This window comes from Oculina patagonica, chromosome 10 (assembly GCF_052425735.1).
Source record: "Oculina patagonica isolate OP01 chromosome 10, crgOcupat, whole genome shotgun sequence".
NCBI lineage: Eukaryota > Metazoa > Cnidaria > Anthozoa > Scleractinia > Oculinidae > Oculina > Oculina patagonica.
Window position 1 is genome coordinate 13,139,837 of NC_135767.1, and position 11,485 is coordinate 13,151,321.

Sequence of the window (11,485 nt, forward strand, 5' to 3'; positions counted from 1 at the left end):
CCTCGCATCATGTGACTCCAAATTCGAGCAATGATTGGATAACTGTTTGTTTTGATCTGCGGATCAAAACATTTCCAAAAGTGGACATTCGTCTGAACTGCTCATTTACAAGCCGGAGTACCGCCCCTGGCTTTAGGTAACAAAAATGTAATAATAAAAATTTACTTTAGTCAAATACAAATATAAACATACAGTATTTGAAAATGAGGACCACGTGGTTATCCCCATTTAGGTCCCCTGACTAGCTAACCAAAACAACCTACAAATATATATATATAATATGGACACAAAGTAGTTTATAATCTACAGGAAATGTAAAATCTAAAATTTAAAATAGAAATATCAGGCACTGAGGCGGTGGAGAAAATTTAAAATATATTAATATGTAATCAATGGATGTTTATCCACTTTTTAAAGCTCGTTTTAAATCTGTTGATGTTGATATCATGTCCGAATACAGGGAGCACGGAGCATTTTTCCAATTGGGGGGCTACTACTGTCTTGAAGAAGGGTTGAAATTCTATATTTTTCCGGAAATATTGGGGGGGGGGGGGCTAAGCCCCCCAGCCCCCTGGCTCCGCGGTCCCTGGAATAGATGGTTTGGTAAATTGTTCCGGTCTTTAATAATTTTTACAAAGAAGGAATACTTCGAGGAGTTCACTCTTTCTGACTTCGTGTGAAATGGGAAATTTATCCTTTGCACAATGAAAAATCAAGAATGAGCGAATTAAATGTTGACCGATGCAAAATGCTGTGGTCTTTTCCTAAGCAAAGAGAACTATGTTTTGCCCTGGAACAGCAATACGTCCCTTGGCAGTAGCTGTGATTCCTGTAATGAAGGGACCTCCCTTTGTTTTGAACTGGATTGCGCGTACAAAGTGACCATTTTTGGAGTACATTGAGACTACAACGCTCCCTTCTGACTGCAGTGAAGCAACAAGCACAGTTTCGCTTGGCTTGTGAAATGTTATAGCGACACCGCTATCAGGCATGGATCCTTGAATGACTTTAACTGTAAACTCCTGAAGAAACTCCCCTTCTGCACTGAACACTTTAACCCTAGGATATTCTTCACCTTCCAGTACCATCACACGGCCTTCATCAGCAATAGCGATGTCTTGCGCGTTTGTCAAATGCTCCTTTCCAAAGCTAAGGACGAATTCTCCGCTAGTGTTGTATACTTCTACCACATCATCATGAAAATCTGAAAACGTTCCGCCTGTCACAAAAACGTGGTTGTGGTCGTCCACTGCAATCGACCTGCCTCGGAAACCTTCTCTTAAAGCGAACTTGTGGCTCAGAGAAGCATGTTTGTTAAAAACATGCATTTCGCTTAATAAATTAGCCATTGGGACATCGCTTCTTCTCAGCGTCAACACATAGACGCTGTCGTCATGGTCAGTCGCCACATTCCAGAATTCGTTTTCATATTCTGGTTGTGACTCTTCCGCGAAAGGGTCAAGCGAGTACAGGAACTTGCCTTCGTCATTGAAGACTTTTATGTTGCGATCAACGCTGTCTGCTACAATGAAGTCGCCTCGTGTGTTCGAAGCTATACTCCAAGCAAACTTCAGCTTGTGTTTCTCTTCGCCCTCTTGACCAAACGACCATGTCAGGCAACAATGCCCAGTGAGGATTCTTGATCTTTCGTTGTGCAAAGGATCAATTTTCCCATTTCTAAAGCCGACGACACAAGGCCAGTTGAGCAGCTCTCCAGCGTTACCGACCAGTTGCGTGACATCGCAGATGACGCTGTTCACGTCACACACCTCCTTGTGGATCTTTGTGACGGCTCCTCCATTCCTGTCGAATGTGTCCTCTACAGCTGGCATGGAATGCAACTCTTCAAGGCACAATTTGCATGCTCCTAACGCTTCGGCGGGGTTCTCCACTTTCTCTAACAATGTCGCCGCGACACGATATCGTATGGCAAGTATGCGTTCATCCGTGCTAAGAGCTTCATTGCAGAAGGCTTTCGTCGCTTTTCTACGGGCATCTTTAAATCTTTCTTTCGCATCAGACAGTGCCCTTCTAGCCGAATCGTCTAAGTCCGGTTTTAGCGCGTTGATGAGCGAAATCGCTTCTGGCCAAGCTGTCGATGGGCTAGGCGTCTTACTTCCGGGTGCCACTTTCCCTCGAATATTATAAACGTTTACTCCAGTAGTTTCCTCGTCAAATATTTGACACAGATACACAAATCCTTCGTTAAAGAAGCTGATACTTGCCAGAAGATCTTTCCTTGCAATTCCATCGAGCTTCGACTTGATATTGTCATAGTTGGCTATGATATTATTGATTCCTTGCTCGATCGAGCGGTTCAATTGTTGTTGTCCTTGATCGATGCTTCGATTGTTTGACCTCGACTTTCCTCTGGCTGCTGAAGCTGCTGTAGAAATTGTTTCTTTCACCAAAGAGGTAGCAGCTGCTTGTAACACGGCTTTTCCAATCGAGTGCATGACGCAAATTCAACATTTAAAGCCTGTCCAGTAGTTTGGGGGCGGCAACGAAGAAAGGGAAAGTAGCCCGGGGAGAAATAATGGGAAATCACTTCGAAGCATTGCTTCAGACCATGTGGAGACAGCTGATGACATATTACACCACGTTAGATTGCTTGCGGTTAGCTCTTATAATGGGGTTGGGCTCCTGGGTTGGGATTTCTATCCAAAAAAATCACGATCCTGGCAGCTGGTCGTCGGTGGCATCCCGCTTGGTAAACCGACGACCCGGGTTCGATTCTTCTTGGTGTCAACTTTTTTTTAATTTAAAAAAAGGTTAAGTGTGATGTTTACTTCATGTATGAAAAAACAAGAAATCTCACATGGTCAGAAGCAATGCTTGGTAGTGCTTGGTGATGCTTTCCGAAAGAATGACATCATTCTCATTCCCAGAGCTGCTCGAGTCTTTTACTGCGGAGGAGCCTTCGCACAACTTCATCCCCAGGGCCTTCTCCGTTTTTCAAAATGGCGGCTAGGCCCTGGGGACGAGGTTGGCCTTGGCACATTATAAGAGTATTACTTAGGGTCTTTCAAACCTTGCGGTAACTCTGCTGTAGGTAACTGAAAGGGTGAAATTATCTGTGAGAAGGATGTGTAAAAGGGTAAAAATATGTTTGAGTAGCCCACCCCCCGGTAGGCTCCCTCGCAGCCGTTTTAAGTGTCGTCACGCAAAGCTACTCCACACAAACGGCGGATCAGATTAGAACAACATTCCGTTGGACCATTTCAACCAATCACAATTCGGGTAAGATATTTCGGGAACTGATTCCGCCAAAAGTAATCTAACCAATCACTTTGCGTGTTTTTTGTTTTGAGTTCTCTTCTTTGCAGGGACCGCGGAGGGGGAGAGGCTGGTAGGGCTAAAGCCCTACAACTTTTACTAGTTGGTTGACAATTTAGGGCTCCGGATGAAAAGAATAATGTAATATATAGATTTAGGCAAGGCCATCTGGAGATACATGTACAGCGCACTTTATGACTGGTTGATGCCTGCCATGAATAGAAAATAATTTATTTTGCTCAATGGCAAATGCTGTCATCTATTTGATTACAAATGTACAACTCGTCAGTTAGAGTTTAGATCTCTGTCGGTACACTGGGTACATGTTTCTAGGTCTATTGCTATTCATCGTCCCCCCACCCCGTGGCAAATGCGAACAACCATGCATAAAAAAAAAGAAAGAAAAAATACTAAGCTCGGGGCTAGATCAATCAGCGGGTGTACTTGGGTAATACCCATTCTCGTCCCCAGAATGACTAAACGAAGGCTTATCTGTCCCACCTTATCACCTATGAAAGACTAAGTGACCACTTCTGATCAGTGTTCTGGTTAGTAGTCAAAGAACTAATGTAATCACAGCAGCATTCTAGTCCCCATGCCCTCATTGCTTCTTTTATGGCCGGCAAAGCCTTGGTACGAGAAACAAATGGTTCAGGGGACATAGGATTTTTGAATTAATTCAAATTTTTGATTGGCTGTTTGAAACAAAGAATTATTGAACTGAAGTCAAAATCGCTATGACTCTCTCTTACATTCTTTTCAACATCATGACTGCATACATGAAGAAGGCCTCGCCGGCTACGTGAAACAAAAAGGGCTATGGAGACGAGAATGAGCAGATGTTGATTTTCAAACAAATCCCACAGATGCACACAAGAAAATCAGGTGGCACAAGGAAATGCTACAAACAGACGCCTTGTGGGAAGCGATTTTCTCGCGCCCCTGGGTGCTCACCCACTGAGCTGACCCTGAAGCAAACTTAACTTTTCTGAAATAATAGGAAAATTAAGTTAGAGAAATTCCATTTCCGAAACCTTTAAAGAAGTTTATTTACAAAGACTACCTTGGCCATTCTAAACAAGAGAGAGTAGCTAACCGCTTCTTCGATGTGAATTTAAATCACTCCATTGAAATTTCCAGATCACTTGTTTCATTGTTTACACAGGAATTTTTTTGGCATGATTTAAGCAGTGTCTTTGAGTAAAGAACAGCTTGGAGAAATAAAACAGTAAGTTTATAAGCGGAAGAACTTTTTTGAACTCATCAATGAGAGATCACAACACATGATTAAGATTCTGTACTCGCACTTCAGAGTGAGTAGATATTGAAGAATACATGTCAGTGGGAGATAACCAAAATGATAAAAAAGAACATAACACAGTTTTGTTGTACATGTACTGTACAATAAAACATTTACTTTTTGCCATATGAAATTACCATCTAAATGTTCATTCACTCAATGTTACAAGCTCTTACTGTTACCGAACCTGTTATGTTACTGACAAACACATATTTTTTTTTGGAAGATCACAGATATGTTAAAAACCCTTTCACTTCCAGAGCCTGGCATACAGTTAACTGCAGTGATGCGACTACCGGTATTCCTTTTTTAAAAGATTTTGGTGGAAATCCTACTTACACAGCTGTTGTTGGTATTCTGTACATTCAAATTAAAGCTATAAAGGCACGAAGCAGTACTTTGATGCGTTTTGTTTCAAAGTACAATTTGGGATATTTCCAGTTTTGAAGTTAACTCTGGGGGAGAAAGGGTTTAAAACTAACCACACTCATATGCCATTACAAAGTGACAAAAATCTGGTAAAAGTCAAGGAAATATTATGAAAACTTTCAAATAAGCTGCATTAAACTGTTCATCACAACTACAAGAATCTTATCACTGAGATGACTGTCCTTGCAGCAAGCAATTAGAAGTAGCTGTTTTCACAGTGACTGTCTTAATCACATGGTCAGAGAGAAGTCCCAAAGTAGAAAAAAACTCTCATTTTGAAATACACAGGTTTTACAACAAAGGTTTCAAGTCGCTGAGTTTAAAATCTCCAACGTCTTCACCTTCGTCAATAGGCTCACCCCGTGCAGCAGCCTCAGCCTCTGCAGCGTCACGAGCTGCGATGATCTTTTCTGCTTCTTTTCTAGCCCATACTTCAGGTCTGCAATAAGGTAAAGCAGCATTTAATTAAGCAAAAGTGCTCAGATTACACAGCATGATTGCAACACTTTATTAACAGTAATGTGTGTCAATTCTTTATGTTAGGAAGGAATGTTTATAATAATCTATTTTCACTGTCAGCCTGATGAAGAAACATTGGTGTAGGTAAGGACCTGTCGCCACTGAAATAGAAGTCAATCTTTAAGTCCATCAGTGAAACACCAGTGCAAGTAAGCCTTATACATGTACAGGGTGCTCACTAGAAATAAAGACAATGTCCTTTTGAGGCTGAAAATTGATAAACGAAATAACCCCTCCCCTCCTACGAATTAGCACCCCTGTCTAGCCTTAGAAAATTACATATGGTAAGTGCCCCAGATGCTAATTTTAGCATTTATGGTACTTACTTTAAGAATGTTTAAGTGAAAGCTCCTAAAAGATTTTGTGTTGTACTGTTCAATGTGCTACATTGTATAGGGTGGTTGAAATCAATATGTAGATGAAACCTACAGTAAGTGTGTGACCATTTAAAACTGAATTAAAATTTAACTACAAAGTCATTATAACAGTGACTTGAAGTGGTGTTATTTGTATTTTTTTATCAAGTGAATTTTTTTTTTGTAATTTGTAATTTGTCTCACCTGGTTTCAGGTTTGTAGTAAAACAATACAGGAATTGCGATAAGAATAAGGGCCCACCATCTATACCATGGCTCTTCCCAGTCTTCCCACTGCCGCTTCTCTCCTGGTTTGAGAGGCTGTCAATAGAAGAATGAAAATCATGTAACAAACAAACAAAACAAAGTTACAATGTACAGCAAGGAGCATAAAAGCGTGGCCAGATCTGGTCAACAAGTCAAAATATTTCTGCATAATTTAAATTTGAGATAGACATGGCTAAAAATGAGCTTCAGTGCTTGATCGCCACTTGGGCCAGTATCGTTGAATTCTTGGTGGCCCAGGCCACTGAAAATAAAATAGCCCACAAATTTCCTCCGCTAACACATAGAAAAAAATTTAAACCATTTTTGCTTGAATAAATGCCCCATGGCATTTAACTTTAACTAATTAAAACCAGATGAAAAGTAAGTCTATTATATCAAGCAGTGTTAAAGGGACTATGATTTACTTGCAGATTTTTGGTCTAATATCAGGGCTGTGCTCTGAGGGTGCCCGGGTGCCTCAGGCGACTAACTTTTGTCTTTGGGCGACCAGATAATCTTATGCTGGGCACCCTGGATCTCATAGTTTGGAACCTTTGGGCTCCTTGTAATTTTTCTTAGAGCACAGCCTTGAATATGTTCTGATATAAGTGGTAGGAAACTTTACCCATGAAAAACGTTATCTTTGAACATTTAACTGAAGATATAACCTTAATTTGGAGATAGAAATCAAACTTCGGCTATAAATATCGATTTTTTTGAAGGCGTGCTGAAACAACTTGAAAACGTTGGTTAACGTTTTCAAATTGCAATCCATTTCCATCCCAGCCATTCGCAGCCAAACACGCTTTTAACCATTTCACCACACTAAACCGGAAAACCGGGATTTCATTTTCCCACTGGAATGTACTAAACTGCTTTTCCAGGAATTTGACCGCTTAAGATTTGAAATCAGACACCTAGTAACTAGTCTCCAAGAGAGGGGTCTAATATATTGTAAACTGAAACCACATGGCCAGACTTCAAAATGGCGTCCTTGAATCGTGAAGTGAAGGAAAAGAACTCTGTAAAAACATGAAGTGAGGATGGGCGAATCAATATTTTCCGCCATATTTTGATTGACTAAGGAGACGCTCTTTCTAAGAGTTAGAATTTTGAGGCCAGTTTTAAAACTTGGAAGGAATTATTTTCACAATGTGTCAATGGTGAATGGCTCAAGTTATTGAAAACCCCTTCAAGCCTCTGATGCCAATATCAAAGCCATATGGTTTTCAACTGCCCTAGCGTAAGTGATTTTGTCAATATTCAAGTTTGAAAAATACCACATAGAACTCTGGGTACAGTGTGTAGGTCCGTAGTCAAGTGTCAATAAAATCAAAATGGCATCTACATATCGGAGTGATCTAAAAACTCAATCACAAAAGGCTTTGAATTTTGCACTTTAGAATTGAACTTAGAGTTCAGGAAAGAAAGAAAAGAAAAGAACATTTAATTTTCTTGCTATTTTTTTCATACTTATGGAACTGTAGTTACACCTCGGACAATCAAACCTCAACTTTAAGTGGTCCTGGACACTTTTTAATCGCCACTGGCGACTGTGCGACCAGCAAGTTTTAACCCTAATTAGTAATAACTCAGCTGTGTTCTATTAGAAATCCGCGAATCTTATTGGTTCTCCCACTGTTTTCTATTCGCCGATAGAAAACAGTTGCGCGCGAGTACTTCTTTAAGCGGTAAATTTTCTTTATTTTTGTCTTCAAAGTGCACAATAATGTAGGTTTTGGACTGCAATCCTTTAGAGTTTCTACTAAAACAATTAGACTTCTTGTCCTCGTTTTCTATGAGCGATAGTCAACTCGGCTGCGCCTCGTTGACTATCTGCTCATAGAAAATTCGGGCTCGTAGTCTAATTGTTAAATAGATTGTTTAGACAAAGCAACAAAATCCTCTTTTGTACAATTTTTTTTTGCCCACAAAATGCCCTTGTATTTACCTGTATTTTATTTTTTGATAATTGTGATAATAATTATTAATTAACTATGTTCCATTCACCATTACAGTTAAACCTTAATGCCAAACATGCATTTTTCTGGCCAGCAAAAACATACAAATGTGAACACGTATGTGTTGCGGTTCAATTTTACCCTTGGTATAATTTAAGTTGGTATTTTCTTTTATGCTGGTGTATTGTAATATATGAAGTTTATCTCTCTTAGATAAAACGAAGTTAGACACCAAATTGTACCAAGGATAAATAACATTGAGCTACAACATGTGTAAGAGACATGTAGGTGGCTGATAAAGGCATTCAACTTGAGTCAGAAATTACAGCAGGTTACATCCCAGACTATCTAACTAACGGTAACTATTTAACAGGCAGCCCAAGACATACCTGAAATACACTGTTTGAATATGGAATACGATTTCTCAAAGAGAAAACTCAATTCTAATTACCAGGACCTGAACAATCGATGAAATCGATAATCGATGGCAATCGATAACAATCGATGACAATCGATATCAATTAATCGATTGATATTGATAATCGATGAACAATCGATCGCTAAAGTTTTTGTGATTATCGATTGTCATCGATTATCAATTTCATCGATAATCGATGACAATCGATCAATTAACTAACATCGATTTTCATCGATTACCAATATCATCGATTACCAATTCAATCGATCATTTTATTGCCATCGTTTTTCATTTGACTAGTATTTGTTAAATACGTTCACTTTAAAACACACGGTCTCTCTTGTATGTTATATTTTATTAGCAACAACAACGATAACTTTTCCAAAAAATGTCAATACAACGAGAAACTTACTAACTTAACAGTAATAAGGCAATAATTATTTAATACAAACGTTTTGAGCTTGTCTTATTTGCCTCCATCAAAGAAGCGTACGCTTTTAGGTCTGGTTTGCTTTCGAGACAACTCCTGGCAAAGTAAATAGAAATCGCAACTTACAGAATTCCTCGCTGTCTAAGTACAATGTAATTTTTCTAAAATTCTGTCTTGTAGTCCACTAAACGGCCGCCTTCGATGTCATAAACACCTTCTCGCTCGTCCGAAATATTTAAAATCAAACAGTAGCAGAGAGAACTCAAAAATACGTCTTCCGTACGTCGGAACGAAAACGAGACAACAGTGGGAGTCTGGGGATGAGTTTCGCCTGTCACGTCCGCCATTTTGACTCGGTCACGAACAACGAAGTGTCTTTGGAATTCTAGCACTAGCAAACAGTAGGAAACTCAAGTGAAAAACAGAAACATTAAAGCTTATGATGTAAACCTCATCTCAATGGAAAGGAGCTTTATTATTTTTTAACAAAACAACGTATGTAAGTATTTACTTCATGCTTCGGATTGATTGTGTGCAGCTTTAATGCCAATCGATGGCAATCGATGAAGTTCGCGACCACCTAAGTGTGATTATCGATTGATCATCGATTGGCCGATGCCAATCGATGCCAATCAACAGTAATTAATCGATTGTCATCGATTGATCGATTGATTTTCCGATCATCGATTTTCATCGATTGTTCAGGTCCTGTAATTACACAGAGCAACACCACAAGTCAAATATCAAATCACTTCACTTCACCTCGAGTACTAAGGTCATGATAATTCGTATAAGAAAAGCAACAACAAAACCAATTACCTTCTCATTAAAGAGAAAACCATTCGGCGGTTCTCTGTATTTTGTGAAAATGCTTTGACTCCGGGCAAAAGTGGAACTCACTGCAAGATTTCGTCTGCATAATGAGGCAGCCCTCAGAAAACTGCGAGCCGCCATTTTGAAATGCAGTCGCTTTCCCATAATGCCATTCGGTTAAACATTTTTCCCAGCAACTCATGCGCGCTGGCAAAATGAACCGACAGAGATCTGGGAAATCACTTGAACAGGCAAACAACTGACGAAAAACTTCGATTGTTTTTTTTCGATTCTACCACACACATCCCCAAAATTTAATAATATATAGCATATTATGCTGGGTATTTTATTAAAATCACCAACCAAAAAAAAAACGTTTTTTTTTTTTCTTCAGTGTAGATTATCCCCCAAAGAAGAGGTTCTTCTCCCTCCCAGGGCTTTCCGGGAATAACGGAACATGGCCATGAAATTTTTGGGAACATGGGAGCAAAAGGAAAATAACACTAGGGACACGGGAAAAAAGCATGTTTTAGGGAACAGGGAACACCAAAATCGAAGAAATATACTTTTAGGGAACACGGAGAAAAGTTTGTTGGGAACAAGGGAACAAATATAGACTCAAAGAAGTCAGGCCGTGCCTAGCGAAGTCTATCTATAGGCGTTCAGTCAGCCTTACTTTTTTATCGTTTATTCACGGAAACAGCTAGAGCAGCATTGAACTTTCTTCAGGCATTCAGTATTAGTTGAGTAGCAGTTCGAAGAAGAACGGTGAACGACGAGTGAGAAAAACAAACAACATACATGCATTACACCTCGTCTGTTTTTCCCACCTTCTATTTTTCACACTGCTCTCCAACTAAACCAGGTGTCCGAAACTAACCCCCCCCCCTCCCCACCCTCTTCCCCACATTACCGACACTTTCTGTGGCGCTTGCGGTGTCCGTATCAGACAGTCAGCACTGTAGGCTGTTCCAGGCTCTCAGTAGTTGGGGGATAGCGATAAATACGTTCTTCCCCCTCGTTTTTTCCTCGCTCGCCCGCATTTTTTCGCTCTCCCCCAACTACTGAGAGCCTGGAACAGACTAGTCTCACTATAACCCTCTTGTTTTGGTTAGTCCGTTAATTTGTAGAGCTGTCTGAAACAGTTCCGCAATAGCAGTTGTCCGTACTGACTCGTTCTTATCGAATATAACCGCCCAGAAAGTTCGGAACTGCGCGTGCAATGAGCGTGCAATGTAAACAGGACACCTAAAATGTGGGTTTACTTTAATCCTATGGATTAGCTTAATCGGCTTGCGGGGCAAAATGGTTTTATCAAGCTTTAAGAGTTTCCTTATGCCTTAACTGAAGGAATCGAAAAGGAAGGAAACCTAGCCTTGGAACCCATATTTCATTTAGAAGTAATTAAGCCAGCTATTTTGGTTTTAAAATATTACATTTTAAAACGTTAATGTTAGCAAAAATGTAAGAAGCTACATATTCCCCTGGTTTATCAGTTGCATTATATAAACCACGTGGGATGCTTAAAGGTATTTTAATGATAAGCGATTGTGAACTCGTCATTTATAAACTCTAGTATATTTTGTAAATTGGGATAAAAACCCTACGTTCCTTCTTGAAAAAAATTACTGAGTGTCAGTCTGCAAGGGAAACGCGTGCTCATTTCAACGCTGCCATACAAAAAGCAATATTAGCTGTAATTTCCGTTATATTTTTC

At 39.8% G+C, this 11,485-nt stretch overlaps 2 protein-coding genes across 2 annotated transcripts; both read right to left on the bottom strand.

Moving 5' to 3' along the window:
- Window positions 1-148: 148 nt before the first annotated feature.
- On the bottom strand, window positions 149-3,300 carry LOC144628223 (uncharacterized). The gene has a single exon (XM_078486292.1). The coding sequence runs from the start codon at window positions 2,454-2,456 to the stop codon at window positions 765-767; it is 1,692 nt and encodes a 563-aa protein (XP_078342418.1). The 5' UTR covers window positions 2,457-3,300; the 3' UTR covers window positions 149-764.
- A 1,000-nt stretch (window positions 3,301-4,300) lies between these two features.
- On the bottom strand, window positions 4,301-9,925 carry LOC144629232 (uncharacterized). Its single transcript, XM_078487468.1, has 3 exons — window positions 9,775-9,925; window positions 6,085-6,200; window positions 4,301-5,444 (listed from the first exon to the last, which is right to left on the bottom strand). The coding sequence occupies exons 1-3, from the start codon at window positions 9,907-9,909 to the stop codon at window positions 5,297-5,299; spliced, it is 399 nt and encodes a 132-aa protein (XP_078343594.1). The 5' UTR covers window positions 9,910-9,925; the 3' UTR covers window positions 4,301-5,296.
- Between the last annotated feature and the right edge of the window lie 1,560 nt (window positions 9,926-11,485).